Source organism: Heptranchias perlo, chromosome 7 (genome assembly GCF_035084215.1).
Source record: "Heptranchias perlo isolate sHepPer1 chromosome 7, sHepPer1.hap1, whole genome shotgun sequence".
NCBI lineage: Eukaryota > Metazoa > Chordata > Chondrichthyes > Hexanchiformes > Hexanchidae > Heptranchias > Heptranchias perlo.
The window spans coordinates 74598936-74620328 of NC_090331.1; the positions used below are offsets into that span (position 1 = coordinate 74598936).

Genomic DNA, 21393 nt, shown 5'->3' on the forward strand with positions numbered 1-21393 from the left:
CACTTAATTAGTCAAATTTCCTTGAATGTAGTCAATCTGTCTGTGCTCATCACCTATGCACATAGCTAAATGTCATCGACAAGTTATATAATATTACAAGAGGTAGTCTCTTCCATGTTATTTATAGATAGTGTGAACAAAAAAACGACTCAGAACAGTCCCCCACAGAATTTACATTATTCATCTCGAACATCTTCCAGTTCTGATGAAAGGTCATCGACCTGAAACATTAACTCTGTTTCTCCCTCCACAGATGCTGCCTGACCTGTTGAGTATTTCCAGCATTTTCTGTTTTTATTTCAGATTCCCAGCTTCGCAGTATTTTGCTTTTGCCCCACAGAATTTAATTGGTTATTGCCGCTCCCCGTCTCCCCAACCAGAGCTTTTTCAATTAATCAGCTTCTGCTTCTTCACTCTTTGGGCTCATCCAGCTGATTTGCTATTCTTTCTATAACCGTTGAAACTCCTTAAAACCTCAAATCTAGAATTTTGACAGGAAATTATATCCTCTGCATTGCCATCACCCACTAAATTTGTTACCTTCTCAAAGAATTCCAGTAGATTCGTGAGGCATGATCTATTGTTTCTAGATCCATGGAGACTATTCCACATAGCTTCTGTGTGCTTTAGATTAGTATGATGTTTTTCAGCATTTTCCACAGTAACGATATTAAGCTAACTAGTCCATAATTTTCAGGTTCATGTCTCACTCCTTTTTTTGAATACCTGGAGTAACATTTGTTATTATCCAGTTTCAGATACAGCTTTTCTATAGGAACATAGGAACAGGAGTAGGCCATTTAGCCCCTTGAGCCTGTTCCACCATTCAATGAGATCATGGCTGATCTGTGACCTAACTCCATATACCCGAGTTAGCTCCATATCCCTTAATACCTTTGGTTAACAAAAATCTATCAATCTCAGATTTAAAATTAACAATCGAGCTAGCATCAACTGCCGTTTGCAGAAGAGAGTTCCAAACTTCTACCATCCTTTGCGTGTAGAAGTGTTTCCTAACTTCATTCTTAAAAGTCCTGGCTCTAATTTTTAGGCTATGTCCCCTATGCTTAAACTCCCCAACCAGCAAAAATAGTTTCTCTCTATCTACCCAATCAGTTCCCCATAATATCTTGAAAACTTCGATCATATCACCCCTTAATCTTTCAAATTTCAGGGAATACAAACCTAGTTTGTGTAATCTCTGCTCGTAATTTAACCGTTGAAATCCAGGTATTAGTCTAGTAAATCTATACTGCACTCCGTCCAAGGGCAATATATCCTTCCTAAGGTGCAGTGCCCAGAACTGAACACAGTACTCCAGCTGTGGTCTAATCAGGGCTTTGCATAGCTGCAGTATAACTTCTACCCCCTCGTATTCTAATCCTCTAGATATAAAGGCTAGCATTCCATTAGCCTTTTTGATTATTTTCTGTACCTGTCCGTGACACTTTAATGATCTATGTACAATGGACTCCTAAGTTTCTTTGGACATCCACTGCATCGAGTTTTTCACCATTTAGAAAGTACTCTGATCTATCCTTTTTAGGTCCAAAGTGGATGACCTCACACTTGTCTACATTGAAATCCATTTGCCACAGTTTTGCCCATTCACTTAATCTATTAATGTCTCTCTGTAACTTTTTGCTTCCATCTATACTGCTTACAATGCTGCCTATCTTTGTGTCATTGGATATGTCACTCTCTATTCCATCATCTAAGTCGTCAATAAATGCAGTGAATAGTTAAGGCTCCAACACAAATCCCTGGTGGGACACCACTAGTCACAATCTGCCAATTGTCTGTCTAGGGTACTCCTAAAAATGTTCTCACTCATTTCCTTGAGGATTCTAAGATATCTATCCAGTGACTACTTGATGTTTAATACTTATAAGTATTTTCCAGCATAAAAAAAGCTTTATTGACTTCAACGTACAATAGCCAAGACTTTCTACCAGGAAATGCTAGGTGCACTGGGCAGCCTGCCAGAGATCTTGCGCACATTGACGTGGTACATGGAGGAATCCAGCTCCAACTTGTCTCATGGCTTTGTGAAGAGCATGGAGACCATTCTGTCCAACATTAACAACACAGTGGCACCCACCATGATGGAGCCTCTACTGACAGCTCTGACAGCTTCCATGGCAACACACACTGCTGGATGTTGTCTATATAGACTTCCAGCAGGCATTTAATAATCACAAGAGATTATTAGCAGAAATAAAAGTGCACAGATTTGGAGGTAACCTTGTGACATGTGTTAGTAATTGTTTGGGATGTAGGAAACAGAGCGTAAGGATAAAGGGAATGTGCTCTGATTAGCAGGAGTGATGTTCCCGAGGGATTCTTACTGGGGCCTCATCTTTTTGTCATATATATAAATGATTTGGATGAAGCAAAAGAGAGTTGTATATCAAAGTTTACAGATGACACTAAATTTGAATGACATTTACCTGAGGAAGGAGGAAGTCTCCGAAAGCTTGTGAATTTAAAATAAAATTGCTGGACTATAACTTGGTGTTGTAAAATTGTTTACTAAATTTGAAGGCACAGTAAGTTCTGTAGATGGGAGCAAAGGTACAGAGAGAAATTAAGTGAATGGGATAAACTGTGGCAGATTGAGTTCAATGCGGGGAAGTGTAAGGTCATCTACTTTGGATCCAAGAAAGACAAATTGGAATATTTTCTTAATAGTGAGAGACTGGGAACTATGAAGGAACAAAGGGATTTGCGTGTGCGTGTATACAAATCACTAAAAACTAATGCACAAGTAATCAAAAAGGCTAATGGAATGTTGGCCTTTATCTCAAGGGGGCTGGAATACAAAAGAGAGGAAGTGATGCTTTAGTTGTACAGAGCCTTTGTCAGACCCCATCTGGAATACTGTGTACAGGGTTAAATTATGAGGACAGGTTGCATAACTTGTATTGGCTTATATTCCCTTGAGTTTAGAAGGTTGAGCGGTGATCTGGTTGAGGTGTTTAAAATTATGAAGGGATTCAATAGGGTAGATACAGAGAAGATATGTCCTCTTTTTTTATTATTTGTTCATGGGATGTGGGCGTCGCTGGCAAGGCCAGCATTTATTGCCCATCGCTAATTGCCCTCGAGAAGGTGGTGGTGAGCCGCCTTCTTGAACTGCTGCAGTCCGTGTGGTGAAGGTTCTCCCACAGTGCTGTTAGGAAGGGAGTTCCAGGATTTTGACCCAGTGACGATGAAGGAACCGCGATATATTTCCAAGTCGGGATGGTGTGTGACTTCGAGGGGAACGTGCAGGTGGTGTTGTTTCCATGTGCCTGCTGCCCTTGTCCTTCTGTTGGAGGAATCCAGAACAAAGGGGCACAATGTTAAAATTAGACCTAGGCCATTTAGGAGTGAAATCAGGAAGTACTTTTTCCACACAAAGGGTAGTAAAAATCTAGAATTTCCTCCTCCTAAAAGCCATGAATGCTAGTTCAATTAAAATTTTCAAGACTGTAATCAACAGTTTTTTTTATTAGGTGAGGTATCAAGGGCTATGGATCAAAGATGGGTAAATGGATTGGAGGTACAGATCAACCATGATCTAATTCAATGGCAGAAGTGGGGGTGAATGGCTTACTCCTGCTCCTATGTTCTTAATAGCACGAAGAGGAGGAGTGAGGCATATCATGCATTAACCACCAAACTCAGGAAGCACAGGATGGAGGGGCAGATGGAGCTCTGTTGCACTGAGTTGTGTCAGAAAATAATGATTTGCAGATGGTTGGCAGAGATGCTTATCATTGGCACTTGCCAACAGTGGGAGTAGTCATTATCCTAATTTTATACGATTTCTACTGATTTTATATAACCTATTGTGAATTTGTGTGTGTATTTTTTTGTAGTTACATCTGAAGCCGAGAACAAGAGAGACATTGTGTTTTTGATCGATGAATCAGATTATACTGGGAATTCAAATCTACCGCTCGTCCGTGACTTTATCACAAGAATAGTTGAGAACCTCGATATTGGAAGTGACAGAGTGAGAGTTGGTCTGGTACTGTTCAGCAATACTGCAGAAACTGAGTTCTATCTAAACACCTACACAAGAAAGGATGAACTTCTGCCTCTTCTGAGAGCACTCAGATTTGCAGGTGACACGACACTTAACATTGGCAAAGCGCTGGACTTTGTCCTCAGGTACCACTTTACCAGGTCTGCAGGCAGCAGGAGAGAGGAAGGTGTTCCCCAGTTTTTAGTGCTCATCACTGGTGGACGGTCTGGAGATGATATCCAACCATCTGCAAATGCACTGAAGCGAGCTGCTGTAATAACCTTTACTGTTGGAGCCAGGAATGCGGACCCAGCACAGCTAAAAGAGATAGCTTTTGAACCCAGTTTGGCCTTCAATGTAAGGGACTTCTATTCTCTGTCAGACATACAGGAAAAGGTGATGACACCATTACAAAGGCTACGTGTTCAAACCGTACCCATTGAAGAGCCAACAGCATCTATTAAAAAACCTACAATAGATATTGAAGGGCTACTGGTTACCAGTACCAAAGGTACCTGAATTGTTCTTAATTCAATTCTTACTGCATTATTCAAGGTGTTAATATACTTATAAATGATCTTTATTCTCCTGTAGCATATTTCATGGCGGCCATCAAATAGATTTTGGTATCACTAATGCATCTCCCTGGCTTTGCTCATCAGTCAAGGTTGAGGCTGGGCAAATTCTGGTAGAGGCTCAGACTAACACAAGGCATGGAATGACTATCGGGCAAGACTGATTTCTATCAGTGAGTGAAAACCTTGGGGATTATGTGGTAGGGAAGGCCAAGACTGATGGCAGTAGATCTGGGAAACAAGAGGCAGGGAATGTGCCGCGAGGTGTTATGCAGTTAACACAGGTTCTGCTTCTTTGTTTTTGTATGTTGCTGGTTTGGCTTTGGACACTGGAGTGGGGAATGGCCTTGATTGCTGCATCTCATCATCATTATCATCAATGATAACAATTTGCATTTATGGAGCACCTTTAATGTAGAAAATGCTCTAAGGTGCTTCACAGAGGAGAAATAGATGTTGAGCACAGGTAGAAGAGCTAGGGGCTATGAATAAAAGCGTAGGTTTTTAAAGGGGGGCGAGAGAAGTAGCAAGGCAGAATGGTCTAGGGCTGGAGTTTCATAGAGTAGAATTGAGATGGCTGAAATCTCTGCCACCGATGGTACAATGGAGAATGAGGGATACACTAAAGGCCAATGACTGAGACCGTAGGGTTAGGATACAAGGTTAGTGAAGGTTGAAGAAGTAAAGTGGGATGAGGTTGAAGAGGGATTTGTAAATGAGGTTGAGGATTTTGAATTCAATTTATTGGAAAAGAAAAAAGGAACTCAAATTATATAGCCCCCTTCATGTCCTCAGGATGTCCTAAAGTGCTTCACAGCCAATTAAGTACTTTTGAAGTGTAGTCACTGTTTTAATGTGGGAACACGCAGAAGCCATTTTGCGCACTGCAAGCTCCCACAAACCGCAATGAGATAATCTGTCTTAGTGGTGGTGTTGAGGGATAAATGTTGGCCAGGACACAAGGAGAACTCTTCTGCTCTTCTAGTACCGTGAGATCTTTTACATCCACCTGAGAGGGCAGGCAGGGCTTCATTTAAAGTCTCAGCTGAAAGTGTCAGCCTAGATTGTGTGCTCAAGTCTCTGGAGCAGGGCTTGAATCCATAACCTTCTGACTTAAAGGTGAGAGTGCTACCATTGAGCCAAGGTTGAAACCTGAGGAACAAGAATCTAATGGAAGTTGGTGAGGACAGGGATGAGCAAGCATTAGGAAAGGCTGTGGTTGGTTGTGGGAGGCCCAGAGAACAAGCAATGTGGACTGTACCAGCAAGTGAAACGGTGTTAGGTTCAGAGTGGTCTCTTTTTTTTAATAATGCTGGTAGATCTCCCATGGCATTAATCATGGCCATGAGCCATGGCAAGTCGGACGAAAAAACTTTTTTTTTTGTCCGTTGGAAAGAAATGCAGAAGAGGCTGCGAAGAGAAACATGGAAGGTAGGACCTGCGAATAACAGTGGGATAGTCAGAAGAAGCCACAGAGAGCAGCAGGGTGGATGGGAGAGGTATGAAGCGGAGTGGGATGGCTGTGAAAGGCTGAAGAGACCAGCAAGGTGGTCAGGGCCGCAGCGTCTATGAGGCCCGGGGTAGGGGAGGGGGTGGAGGTGTGTGGGGAGTTGCGTGGAAGCACGGAGGCCAGATGCCAGACAGCAAGATAGGCAGGCAGGTGGAAATCGAACAAATCCAGAGGGCAGTGAGCAGGTACGTGAACGAATAGCCGCACACAAGCAGATGGTATAGCTGAGTTGTGGATAGAGGAGCTTAAATTACAAAACCACTTAAGAAGAAGGGTGCTAAGAAAATATTACTAGAGAGTTATACATTATGGAAGTCATCAATTCCAACCTAGACAGACAGGATGAAAGGGCCTATGTCAGTTGGCTATACAGGTCTTCTGTGAAATGAGGTGAGCAGTCTTAGCCCATTTCCTAATGAGCATGGCAATCTCACAGAGTAGCAATTGTATAGCTGTTGTGAAAAACAATGCTGTAATCTAATGGCGAGGCAGTGCAAAAACTGAAATAACATATGACAAATTTCTACATCCTGTGTAAGATTTCTATTAATGTTATTGATATGTTTTGATCTTATATATTTATGTTTATATTCAGTTTCTGCAGCCAGGAAGAGAGATATCGTTTTCCTAATTGATGGCTCTCTTGCAATGGGGAGATCATTTATTCAAGTCCGTGAGTTTCTTATTAAAGTAATTCAGGAACTCGATATTGGCCCTGATAAAGATCAAGTTGCGGTGGTACAATACAGTTTTGACCCAAGACTTGAATTTGGCCTCGATATTCATTCAACTAAAAGTGAAATATTGGATGCAGTGAAAAAGCTCAGGCTGAAAACAGGAAGACCCCTCAACACCGGTGCTGCACTGGACTTTGTCACACAGAGTGTCTTCAGTCCATCTGCAGGGAGCAGAAGAGATGCTGGAGCTTCACAAATCCTAGTGCTCATCATTGCCGGGAAATCCAGAGACGATGTTGGACAGGCAGCAGATGCAGTGAAACGGGCTGGTATAGTGCCCATTGCTATCGGAGCCAAGAGTGCAGATACATCGGAGCTACAACAGATCGTATCTGATCCTGATTCTGTTTTGAAACTGGGAGACTTCCGGGAATTGCAAAATATTCAACAAGAGCTGCTATCGAAAGTTAGAGCAGTGTATGTGATTGAAGAACCAATTGTTCCCACTGAAGGTAAAAGCCTTTGACAAACTTTGATTAATTTGGTTTATTCAATTTATGTAAGAGAACATGAAATGAAAATAAGTTGTAAGAGGGAGATAACCAAGACTGAGATTGCACAATTGGTTCATTTTTCCATCAAGTTACTTCATTGACTGAGTTCTAAATTCATACTCCATAGCTGCAGCCAAAGTTAATATGTTAATACAACATCACACTATAGACACTGAGGTAGTTGTTGCGCATACTCTGAACACGGAATAATTTTACTGATGCTGATGAGATTGAGTGCACTGCAAATATGTAAACACTGCCATTTGGAATGTAGGAAGGAGAAACAGAATTTCAGCCTATTCTCTGTCCCTGTTTCAGTATCTGGTTTGACCACTTTGTAATCTTTTTCCCACTATTACCAACCATGGCCTTTCCTTTAAGATCTCACTTTCCCTTAAAAGGGCAAAAGTAGGTATCGCTAAACCTGAGACATGGGAAGTTTGAAGTCTTGAAGAGTGTCACACTGGTGCAGTAGGATGTACCCTTCTGACTGGACATATTTGATATGGACACCGGGGGTGCTAAATTTGGCCGTGTAGCGCCCGTTGTTACGGCACGACATGGCCTTGCGAACATCCAAGATGCGTCTTGGCTGCGTACGCACGTTTCCAATGCGACATGTGCCGGATGAGTTGACCTCACTTACCTTGACCACTCATGTCAAAGCATTGAACTTCTTCTTGCACTGCATCCCTGTTCTTGGCGCTGTGCGCCTGGCATTGACTTTGTTCCCCCCTGCCTGCCACTACCTTTTGGGCGTATGTCTGCGCCCCCCCACACTCCCCAGCGGATATAGGATGTCCCTCCTTCTGTCCACCTCTCGCACCAAGGCCTTTACTGCATCAGCAGAGAACCTTGGTGCACGCACTCTTGCAGGCCTGGTACAAACTCAGATTGGCAGATTGGAGGATGTGGGATTTAGTAGTGCGCAACCTTTATTCAATGTTTTAACATAACTCATCGGTGTGTAAACATAGGGACAGGACCTGCATCTAAGTGTGATGTCTGATCTCCGTTCAGACTCTGTACAGACAGCAGGAAGTTATTTTTAGCAAATAACAGGTACCGGCTACCTTTAAAAGATTTTAAGAGACATCCTCCCTTTAAGAGATTGGGGCTCGCCCTGCTGGTGGAAAGTGTGAATTGCATTGAATCGAGGTGCAAGGCCTGGATTTCAAAGCAGATGGACGGTGAGTACTGAGGCCGCACAAAGTTCTCTTCCTGCCTGCGCCGGGGCCATTGGGCGCAGGTTAATAGCCCAATAATAGGCCCTATCGAATTTTTCCCCCTGGGTACTTGAGTTGGGAAGACATTCCATCCCTCACCTTGATGTACACACAGATTCACCATAAGAAATAAAATTCTCCAAGTCTTTCTACTGCCAATGATTAACAGAAATAAAATGCATGAAACATTGCCCCTTTTACAGTTGTTTCCAGCTACACCCCTCTTTATGCAATTATTTTATTAAAACATCGTTATATCTGCCAGATTGCTTTGGCAGATAAGGCAAAGGAGAATACAAAGAGCTTCTACAAATACATAAAGGGCAAAAGAGTAACGAGGGAGAGAGTAGGGTCTCTTAAGGATCAACAAGGTCATCTATGTGCGGAACCACAAGAGATGGGTGAGATCCTGAATGAATATTTCACATCGGTATTTACGGTTGAGAAAGCCATGGATGTTAGGGAACTTGGGGAAATAAATAGTGATGTCTTGAGGAGTGTACATATTACAGAGAGGGAGGTGCTGGAAGTCTTAACGCGCATCAAGGTAGATAAATCTCCGGGACCTGATGAAATGTATCCCAGGACGTTATGGGAGGTTAGGGAGGAAATTGCGGGTCCCCTAGCAGAGATATTTGAATCATCGACAGCTACAGGTGAGGTGCCTGAAGATTGGAGGGTAGCAAATGTTGTGCCTTTGTTTAAGAAGGGCGTCAGGGAAAAGCCTGGGAACTACAGACCGGTGAGCCTAACATCTGTAGTGGGTAAGTTGTTAGAGGGTATTCTGAGGGACAGGATCTACAGGCATTTGGAGAGGCAGGGACTGATTAGGAACAGTCAGCATGGTTTTATGAGAGGAAAATCATGTCTCACGAATTTGATTGAGTTTTTTGAAGGGGTAACCAAGAAGATAGATGAGGGCTGTGCAGTAGACGTGGTCTACATGGACTTCAGCAAAGCCTTTGACAAGGTACCGCATGGTAGGTTGCTACATAAGGTTAAATCTCATGGGATCCAAGGTGAGGTAGCCAATTGGATACAAAATTGGCTTGACGACAGAAGACAGAGGGTGGTTGTAGAGGGTTGTTTTTCAAACTGGAGGCCTGTGTCCAGCGGTGTGCCTCAGGGATTGGTGTTGGGTCCGCTGTTATTTGTTATTTATATTAATGATTTGGATGAGAATTTAGGAGGCATGGTTAGTAAGTTTGCAGATGACACCAAGATTGGTGGCATTGTGGACAGTGAAGAAGGTTATCTAGGATTGCAACGGGATCTTGATAAATTGGGCCAGTGGGCCGATGAATGGCAGATGGAGTTTAATTTAGATAAATGTGAGGTGATGCATTTTGGTAGATCGAATCGGGCCAGGACCTACTCTGTTAATGGTAGGGCGTTGGGGAGAGTTATAGAACAAAGAGATCTAGGAGTACAGGTTCATAGCTCCTTGAAAGTGGAGTCACAGGTGGATAGGGTGGTGAAGAAGGCATTCGGCATGCTTGGTTTCATTGGTCAGAACATTGAATACAGGAGTTGGGATGTCTTGTTGAAGTTGTACAAGACATTAGTAAGGCCACACTTGGAATACTGTGTACAGTTCTGGTCACCCTATTATAGAAAGGATATTATTAAACTAGAAAGAGTGCAGAAAAGATTTACTAGGATGCTACCGGGACTTGATGGTTTGACTTAGACTGGGACTTTTTTCCCTGGAGAGTAGGAGGTTTAGGGGTGATCTTATAGAAGTCTATAAAATAATGAGGGGCATTGATAAGGTAGATAGTCAAAATCTTTTCCCAAAGGTAGGGGAGTCTATAACGAGGGGACATAGATTTAAGGTGAGAGGGGAGAGATACAAAAGGGTCCAGAGGGGCAATTTTTTCACTCAAAGGGTGGTGAGTGTCTGGAACGAGCTGCCAGAGGCAGTAGTAGAGGCGGGTACAATTTTGTCTTTTAAAAAGCATTTGGACAGTTACATGGGTAAGATGGGTATCGAGGGATATGGGCCAAGTGCAGGCAATTGGGACTAGCTTAGTGGTATAAACTGGGCGACATGGACATGTTGGGCCGAAGGGCCTGTTTCCATGTTGTAACTTCTATGATTCTATGATTCTATGAACTAGGCAAAGTGCCTCAGTTAGTATGAGGCTATGCCGTTATCTGGAAGCACAGTGTTCAGTGTTTAGAAGGGGCAACAATCTGAGGAAGTTGTATTTTGTGCATTTGTAGAAATGTTTTTCATATTCAGCTTAGTTTTACCTCATAGAACAAAACTGTGGATCTAATCAGGTCCATGTGAATATTATGTATTCCAGAAACCCATGACTACAGGAGAAGTCATGATCTTCTTTTCTATAGTTCGTAGATTTTGTTTTGGTCTTCCCTAACTTGAGGCGCCTATTCTTTGCCACTAATGGATCCGGTTTAGCACAGGTCTTCCCTGCAGGCTCGAGAAGCACAGAGGAATCATTTGTGTTTGCAATCTTCAATTGTTGTAGAATTTAGGAAATTTTGTAAAAACTGATTGCACTGCAGCCTGCCAGTGAGAACAGAGCTTTACCAGGTTTTATATAATTTCTAGGGATTTCATATGACTTGATGTGAATTACACTGTGTATCTTTCTTTTCCAGTTCTACCTAAAGTAATGAGCGAGAGAGACATTGTGTTCCTTATTGATGGATCAGACAATGTTGGAAACACAAATTTACCTCTTGTCCGTGACTTTATCACAAGAATTATTCAGAACTTGGCCATTGGACGTGACAAGGTGCGAGTAGGACTGGCACAGTACAGCGATGATACAGAAGCTGAATTCTATCTAAACACTTACTCATCAGAAGCTGACCTTCTGTCTCATGTCAGAAGCCTCAGACTGAGAGGGGGGACGATAGCCAACACTGGCTCAGCGCTGGACTTTGCCTTTAAGTACTACTTTACTAGTTCTGCAGGAAGTAGAATAAATGAAGATGTTCCTCAGTTTTTGGTGCTCGTTACTGGTGGAAGGTCCAGCGATGATGTAAAACAACCAGCAGATGCACTGAAACGAGCTGCTGTAATGACCTTTGTGGTGGGAGCCAGGAATGTAGACCCAGCACAGCTAGAAGAGATCGCAATTGACCCAAGTTTGATCTTCAATGCAAAGGAATTCGACAGTCTGCCGGATATACAGAATCAGCTGATAATACCATTGACAACACTGACCGTTCCAACAGTTATTATTGAAGAACAAACAATTATTGAAGAACCAACAAGAAGAATTGAAGAGCAACCTATTACCACTACAGAAGGTACCTGAATTTTGTTCATTGGTTTTTCCAGCTATTATTGCAATGCTAGTGTTAGTATATTTATGAACAATTTTCATACTCTTGTCAAATATTCCAGTGCCTGGGTGCTGCTAGTGGATTTTGCATTCAGCCAGTGCATATCCATTCAGTAGTCCTTTTACAAATAGGGCTGGAGAGGCATGATATATGTGTTTTTAAGGGGCCACACCTCCCTGACCGGCCACTTACACCATTGTTCATGGTAGGGGTAGGGGTAGGGGTACTTCCCCCAAGGCACCAAAGTTCTGCTTTGCCTGACCCCACCCCCTGACACCATGAACTTTGGATTTCCCTAAAAAAATGTTACTGGAAGGCCTCAATCTTTCACAATAGCCCAGAGTTGAGAGTCTGTTAGCTGAATACAGATTGTGCAGTCTGAGCACGTGCAATGTACTCAACTACCTAGGCTGGATCAATCTTTTCCAGTCAACCGTACATCGGGAATATCTGTCTGTTTCTGCTCAGTTGTTCAAGATTATTTGAAGAAAAAATAGAGGACAGTGTTACAGTGTGTTTGTTTGTGAGTGTATAAGTATGAAAGAGAGAGAGAGAAAGAAATGGCAGTGTACTGATTATACTTCCATTGTAGCTTTTGTTTTGTGTTCTATAAACTTCTGAAAGTGCAGTAAGCTGAGAGAGACAGCGTTTTACATCATCCCAATTCTAGTTCATTTTTCAAAAAGTGCTGAATTTTGAAGCAAACAGAAGGTCTCTAATTATCTCACCTGTGTTTTGTTAACAGTTAGAAAATGTAAACATTCTAATTGCTGATATTTGTGGGACAGAGGGAGAGAGAACGAGACACAGATAAAGAGGCACACAGGCAGAATGTTTCCCCTCATCCTCATTTAATTCCCTTCCAAAAAAGCAAGCTGAATTTTGAAAGCAAACAAAGCCTCTTTGAGGGAAGTGGAGGAGAGGGGAATGAGGGGGACAGGTTGATGGTACGGGTAAGGGGGGGATCTGGCTTTTTGCTACCCACCCTGGAATGGAATGATTGGAAATGGACAGAGGTTTAAGGGAGTGTTGCCTGCCAGTGGTGTGAGGAGGTGGGGTGGAGAGTATATAGCAGGTAAGTGAGCAAAGGGGAAGAGGTATGGATATGAAGGTAACTGAGTTGGAGTAGGAATGAAAGTGAATTATTGGTGGTGGTGGTGAAGGGGTGGGGGTTTAGTGGGAAGGTAAAGGGATAGAGGACATTATAGGAGCAATGGGGCGAGGGAAGCACATATGATGGAGGGAATAGGAAAAGCCCACAACCTCCACCAAAAGATGCAGCCTGCAGCCATCGGAGATCCTTTCCCCACCACACCATACCATCACCTTCTACCTGAAGGGAAAGAAAAGAAAAAAAAGATAAAGGGAGAGGCAGAAGAAGACAGAGAAGCAGAAAAGGACAGCAAAGAAAAAAAGAGACTTCAGGAGAAAGAAGCTGAGATGAGAAATACAAAAGAGAAGAGAAAGAGAGAGACAAACAATAATATGAAGATAACAGACAGGAAGAGCAAGACCGTGTTCTTTGACATACCACCTGAGATTCATGGGAGATCCATTAGTATAAATATAAATGTCTACATTTAGATCTTTGTATGCCTAAAATACAAATTACACATGAATGACTACAGATAGACTTATTGGGATAGATTTGTATCTTCCCGCCCGGGAGTAAAACTAATATTGCGGATTGGTTGTCCGCTATAGAAACCTCCTGATTTTCTTTCCATTGACTTCAATAGATGTGGAAGGTCATGTGTTTTCTATAATGGCTGGCCAATCTTGACGATCCGGATTCTTTCCCCTCAGTCTGGTTCAGTAAAATCTGAAGTCGAATACATTTTAAAGTTCATCACAATTTTAATAGCAGGGTTCTTAGTCTGCAGCATTGATTTGGACTCCTGATAGAGTCCCTCTATGCTGGCAGAGCAAGAACAAAAACATACAGAAATCCACACGTTTTTATACAAATCAATAGGGTTGGAACATACTTAACGAGGGTCAACACCAATCATAAGCCGGGCACAGGTTGCCATGCGAGGTTACATTATTTCCGGCCAATCATAGATCGTCCATGTGCTGATCATGTTGCTGTTAGACATCAAAGGGGATACTTCCTCACCTTCCAACTTGGAATGTTCTTCCCTGTCCCTTCTGTTCCTTATCTCCCAACCTGGAATGTCTTTCAACTTTGGCTAAGCTCGTTACCTATATTGATCTGCCATAAACATGGAGACATTCAGACCAGTCCTTGACTCACATCAAAGACCTATCATTGATAAGACAATGCAGGCCTGCTGACTAAGCAAACATATGGCCCAGCAGGAGGGCCAGGCCACTTGTATCAATCTCAGTTACTAACTAATTAACCCTTTCTAACCATTTTGCATTCTGCTTCTTTGCCACGTAAGCATTTTAATATTTTACTAAAAACTGACCACGTAGGGATTCTCAATCTGCAATATCAGTTTTACACCTGGGTGGCAAGTTTACTATCTACCCCATTGTTTCTCGTCTGCCAATAGATCTTGTATTATACAATAATACATACACTCTACATTACAGCACACCTGTTGGTATTAACAATATAATCTTCTGATGAGCAATTGCGAAGGAGAAATGCTGGTTTGATATTACTTAGCTAATCAATTCCATTAATGAAGATAATTGTCACTTCATTTGTTAATTAACCAAATAGAAAATATAGCTGCGTTGTGGACATATACTTTAAAGGACAGAATACAATGAGAAAAAAAATCTTGAGAAAATCTACTGCACAAAAGCTAATTGTTAAATATTTGGAAGAGAAAGGGAATTATCTATCAGCTGGAAGCATGAGATCGAGATTTGCTAATCTTTCAACTTCCAGAAATTGTTCTTTTCAATCCCTTGCCCCAGAGAAGGCTTTCTCACATCTGTGGTTCTTTAGTTCTGAAATAGAAGTCTCAAATAGAAGAACCTTAAACACTTCTCTCTGTTTCCTGTCCTTTAACCAACTCTATACCCTTATGGCTACATTACCTTTAATATTGTCAGTCTGAATTTTAAAAACCATTCTCCTATGCAGCACCTTATCAGGCATATTTAGAAAATCCATTTTCACAACATTCACTGCATTTCCTTTATAAATACACTCCATTATTTCCCCAAAGAACTCTATTAAATCTGTTAAACATAACTTGCCTTTTATAAATCTGTGCTGGCTGTCTTTAATTAACCCAAGATCTGAGGGTTCTTCTGATCTCCCGCCAATGTTATGCTGAGGAATCAGGACAACCTCCACGAGCCAAGATGTCCAAAATTTGCATATAATATTAAAAATATCACTTTAGCTCTTCATAAGCCACTTACAAAATTAAGCTTTAATTTATAAGTCTGGAAATTACTGTTGGGAATATTAGTAGGAGAACATTTAATATTTTTAAGATATAAGGACATACCTCTTCAGTGTGTTAACACAGATGTTAACCCATTTATTTTAAATGGATCAACACCTGAGCTAAAATAGAAAACAAAGGAATATCATACAAATAGTTTAAAAGTTCATCCACTAATATCAGCAATAGAGGTTTTTAAGGTCTAATGATATGGTCTCCACAGAATAGCATTGCAGTCTAATGATGATGAGTTACATAAAACACAGATCAGTAGTACTCAAATTTCAAATTGCTGTCATGTTTTTTTAAAATATTCACCGTGAATCTTTGTCCAAGTATTTATTTATATTCATTTTATTTTGAATTTCTTCAGCAAGGAAGAGAGATATCGATACTGAAATAACATATGACAAATTTCTACATCCTGTGTAAGATTTCTATTAATGTTATTGATATGTTTTGATCTTATATTTTTATATTTATATTCAGTTTCTGCAGAAAGGAAGAGAGATATCGTTTTCCTAATCGATGGCTCTCCTGCAATGGGGAGATCATTTTCTCAAGTCCGTGAGTTTCTTACTAAAGTAATTCAGGAACTCAATATTGGCCCTGACAAAGATCAAGTTGCGGTGGTACAATACAGTTCTGACCCAAGACTTGAATTTGGCCTTAATATTCATTCAACTAAAAATGAGGTTTTGAATGCAATAAAAAAGCTCAGGCTGAAAACAGGAAGACCCCTCAACACCGGTGCTGCACTGGACTTTGTCACACAGAGTGTCTTCAGTCCGTCTGCAGGGAGCAGAAGAGATGCTGGAGCTTCACAAATCCTGGTGCTCATCATTGCCGGGAAATCCAAAGATGATGTTGGACAGGCAGCAGATGCAGTGAAACGGGCTGGTATAGTGCCCATTGCTATCGGAGCCAAGAGTGCAGATACATCGGAGCTACAACAGATCGTATCTGATCCTGATTCTGTTTTGAAACTGAGTGACTTCCAGGAATTACAAACTATTCAACAAGAGCTACTATCGAAAGTTGGAGCAGTGTTTGTGATTGAAGAACCAATTGTTCCCACTGAAGGTAAAAGCCTTTGACAAACTTTGATTAATTTGGTTTATTCAATTTATGTAAGAGAACATGAAATGAAAGTAAGTTGTAAGAGGGAGATAATCAAGACTGAAATTGCACAATCTGTTCATTTTTCCATCAAGTTACTTCATTGACTGAGTTCTAAATTCATATTCCATTGCTGCAGCCAAAGTTAACATGTTAATACAACATCACACTATAGACACTGAGGTAGTTATTGCGCATACTCCGAACACGGAATAATTTTACAGATGCTCTGCCCCTGTTTCAGCACCCGGTTTCATTACTTTGTAATCTTTCTTCCACCATTGTCAACCATTGCCTTTCTTTTAAGATCTCACTTGTCCCTAAAAGTGAGAAAGTAGGGATAGCTAAACCAGAGACATGGGAAGTTTGAAGACTTGAAGAGCGTCACACGGTGCAGTAGGATATACCCTTCTGACTGGGACATATTTGATATGGACATTGCCAGTACCAGGCTCAGGAGGGGCAACGATCTGAGAAAGTTGTGCTTTGTAGAAATGCCTTTCATATTCTGCTTGGTTGTACCTCATAGTTCAATGCTGTGGGCCTAATCAAGTCCATGGTGGATATTATGTATTCCAGAGACCCACGACTACAAGAGAAGTCATGGTCTCCTTTTCTATAGTTTGTTGATTTTTTTGGGGTCTTCTCTAACTTAAGGAACATTTTCTTTGCCACTAATGGATCTGGTTTTTGCAAGTCTGTCCTGGAGGCTCAAGAAGCACAGAGGAAACATCTGTGATTAAAGCCTCCATTGATTGTAGAATTTAGGAAATTTCGTAAATACTGATTATATTGCAGAGATTTACCAATATTTATATATTTTCTAGGCATTTTGCACAACCTGATGTGTATTTGTATTTTTTTCCAGTTCTGCCAAAAGAAATGAGCGAGAGAGACATTGTGTTTCTTATTGATGGATCAGACAATGTTGGAAACACAAATTTACTTCTTGTCCGTGACTTTATCACAAGAATTATTCAGAACTTGGCCATTGGACGTGACAAGGTGCGAGTAGGACTGGCACAGTACAGCGATGATACAGAAGCTGAATTCTATCTAAACACTTACTCATCAGAAGCTGACCTTCTGTCTCACGTCAGAAACCTCAGACTGAGAGGGGGGACGACAGTCAATACTGGCTCAGCGCTCGACTTTGCCTTTAAATACTACTTTACTCGTGCTGCAGGAAGTAGAATAAATGAGAATGTTCCCCAGTTTTTGGTGCTCGTTACTGGTGGAAGGTCCAGCGATGATGTAAAAACACCGGCAGATGCACTGAAGCGAGCTGCTGTAATGACCGTCGCTGTAGGAGCCAGGAATGTAGACCCAGCCCAGCTAGAAGAGATTGCAATTGACCCAAGTTTGGTCTTCAGTGTAAAGGAATTCTACTCTCTGCCGGATATACAGAATCAGATGATAGTACCATTGACAACACTGACCGTTCCAACAATAATTATTGAAGAAGAACCAACAATAATTATTGAAGAAGAACCAACAATAATCATTGAAGAACCAACAATAATTATTGAAGAAGAACCAACAACAATCACTGAAGAACCAACAATAATTATTGAAGAAGAACCAACAACAATCACTGAAGAACCAACAATAATTATTGAAGAAGAACCAACAATAATCACTGAAGAACCAACAAGAATTGTAGAGCAACCTGTTACCACTACAGAAGGTACCTGAATTGTGTTCATTGTTTTTTTCCAGCTATTATTGCAATACTAGTAGTATTAGTATATTTATAAACAATTTTTGCACTCGTCAAATATTCTAGTGCCAGTCAAAGATACCACACAAGACTGGAGACATGGGGGGGCGGGGTTTAGTGATTTGTTGCCTAAATTTAGGGCTAAGATGTCGAAAATTGCACACAACATTAAAAATATCACTTTAGCTCTTCATAATCCACTTATAAAATGATGCTTCAATTCATAAGCCTGGAAATTACTATTGGGAATATTAGCAGAAGAAGGATTAATGCGTTCATAGGACATACCTCTGTTCAATGTATTAACACGGAAATTAACCCATTTATTTTAAATGGATTCACATCTGTACTAAAATAGCAAATAAAGGAATATCATGCAAATAGGTTAATAGTTCCTCCACTAATATCAGCAATAGTGGTTTCTAAGGTATAGTGACGGTCACAACAGAACAGCATTGAGTCTAATGAGGGTGAGGTACAGAAAACAGACAGATCAGCAGTGAATAGTACTTAAATTTCAAATTTCCTGTCATTTTTTTTAAACATTCACATAATATTTCTTCAATATTCACCTTGAATCGTTACCCTAGTAATTACATTGTATTTATCTATATTCATTTTATTTTGAATTTCTTCAGCCATGAAGAGAGATATCGTTTTCCTAATCGATGGCTCTCCTGCAATGGGGAGATCATTTGTTAAAGTCCGTGAGTTTCTTGCTAAAGTAATTCAGGAACTCGATATTGGACCTGACAAAGATCAAGTTGCGGTGGTACAATACAGTTCTGACCCAAGACTTGAATTTGGCCTCAATATTCATTCAACTAAAAATGAAGCTTTGGATGCAATAAAAAAGCTCAGGCTGAAAACAGGAAGACCCCTCAACACCGGTGCTGCACTGGACTTTGTCACGCAGAGTGTCTTCAGTCCATCTGCAGGGAGCAGAAGAGATGCTGGAGCTTCACAAATCCTAGTGCTCATCATTGCCGGGAAATCCAGAGATGATGTTGGACAGGCAGCAGATGCAGTGAAACGGGCTGGTATAGTGCCCATTGCTATCGGAGCAAAGAGTGCAGACACGTCGGAGCTACAACAGATCGTATCTGATCCTGATTCTGTTTTGAAACTGCGCGACTTCCAGGAATTGCAAACTATTCAACAAGAGCTGCTATCGAAAGTTAGAGTAGTGTCTGTGATTGAAGAACCAATTGTTCTCACGGAAGGTAAAAGCCTTTGATAAATTTACATTGCCAGATCTGGCTGGACCACATAAAGCACTAAAGGGTCCAGCTCTCCTCTGCTAAAGCAGCTCACTATTCCAGGATCAACCCGGAATGCAAAGATAACCCCCGGCTTCTATTCTCCACTACAAACCGTCTTCTTAAACCCCTCTCTCCTGCCTCCTCCACCCTCACCTCCAACAACAAGTGTGAGGAGCTCATTGACTTCTTTTTTACTAAGATTGAGACCTTCCATTCAGCTGCCTCTGCTGTTTTCCTCTCTTCCCCTAGCCTGCCAAGCCAATCTTTCCCTAAGGTTGCCCCCTGCTCTAACCCTGAATTCGCATCTCTCTCTAGTTTCCCTCCTCTACCCTCATGCCCTCTCCGAGCTCATCTTGACAATGAGATCCGCCTCCTGTTCCCTCAACCCTATTCCCACCAAACTGCTGACCGCCCAACTTCCCTTCCTGGCCCCCATGTTAACTGATACCGTTAACGGTCCCCTCCCCTTCAAATCTGCCATCATCACCCTCGTCCACAAAAAAAACAACCTTGACCCGTCTATCCTTGCAAACTACCTCCCCATCTCCCCTTTCCTGTCCACAGTCCTTGTTGTTGCCTCCCAAATCCATGTCCATTTTTCCTGCAACTCTATGTTTGAATCATTCCAATCAGGTTTCCGCCCTTGTCACAGCACTGAAATGGTCCTTATCAAAGTCACAAATGACATCCTATGTAACTGTGACTGTGGTAAACTATCCCTCCTCATTCTGCTTGATCTGTCTGCAGCCTTTTACACGGTTGACCACACTATCCTCTTCCAATGCCTCTCCTCCGTCATCCAGCTAGGTGGGACTGCGCTGTCCTGGTTCCGTTCTTATATATCCAGTTATTCCAGATAATCACCTGCAATGGCTTCTCTTCCTGCTCCCACACCATTACCTCTGGAGTCCCCCAAGGATCTATCGTTGGTCCTCTCCTATTTTTCATCTACATGCTGCCCCTTGGTGACATTATCCGAAAACACAACATCAGGTTCCACATGTATGCTGATGACACCCAGCTCTACCTCACCACCAGCTCTCTCGACACCTCCACTGTCTCTGATTTGTCACGCTGCTTGCCTGACATCCAGTACTGGATGAGAAAAAATTTCCTCCAACTAAATATTGGGAAGACCGAAACCGTTGTCTTCGGTCCCCGCCACAAACTCCAATACCTAGTCACCGACTCCATCCCTCTTCCTGGCCACTGTCTGAGGCTGAACCAGACCGTTTGCAATGTCAGCGTCCTATTTGACCCTTCCAACCACATATCCGCTCCATCCCAAATACTGCCTACTTCCACCTCCGTAACATCACCTGCCTCAGCTCACCTGCTGCTGAAATCCTCATCCATGCCTTTGTTACCTCAAGACTTGACTATTCCAATGCCCTTCTGGCCGGCCCCCCATCTTCCACCCAACATAAACTTGAGCTCATCTAAAACTCTGCTGCCCGTATCCTAACTTGCACCAAGTCCCGTTCACCCATCACTCCTGTGCTCGCTGGTTGGTTCCTTGTTTTCAAATCCATCCATGGCCTCGCCCCTTCTCCTCTGTAACCTCCTCCAGCCCTACAACCCTCCAACATCTCTGTGCTCCTCCAATTCTGGCCTCTTGCGTATCTCTGATTTTAATCGCCCCCTCGTTGGTGGCTGTTCCTTCAGCTGCCTAGGCCCTAAGCTCTGAAATTCCCTCCCAAAACCTCTCTACTTCCTTTAAAACACTCTTTCAAACCTACCTCTTTGACCATGCTTTTGGTTATCAGTCCTAATATCTCCTGTTCTGGCGCTCGGTGTGAAATTTTGTTTGTTAACAGTTCTGTGAAGCAACTTGGGACTTTTTACTATGTTAATGGCATGATATAAATGCAAGTTGTTGTTGTTGGACATTGAACACAAAACCAGGAGACACAGGTTTAAAATAACAGTCCTGAAATGGGATTATAGATTACAAAATCTTTCACCCCCACCCCCACCACTAGAAAAATGGGCATGAGGAACAGATCCCCAGCAAATCATTTGAGGCTGAGTCACTTCACTCCT

The 21393-nt window shown here is 41.9% G+C and overlaps 1 protein-coding gene across 1 annotated transcript in view; it reads left to right on the forward strand.

Annotated features, from left to right (window-relative positions):
• LOC137324045 (uncharacterized) overlaps positions 1-21393 on the forward strand; it is a 238230-nt gene that overhangs the window by 118030 nt on the left and 98807 nt on the right. Inside the window, exons 16-21 of the mRNA XM_067988215.1 lie at positions 3864-4523; positions 6693-7286; positions 11183-11839; positions 15739-16332; positions 17237-18055; positions 18727-19311. Of these exons, the coding sequence (XP_067844316.1) occupies positions 3864-4523; positions 6693-7286; positions 11183-11839; positions 15739-16332; positions 17237-18055; positions 18727-19311 (3909 nt within the window). The remainder of the gene's footprint in view (positions 1-3863; positions 4524-6692; positions 7287-11182; positions 11840-15738; positions 16333-17236; positions 18056-18726; positions 19312-21393) is intronic.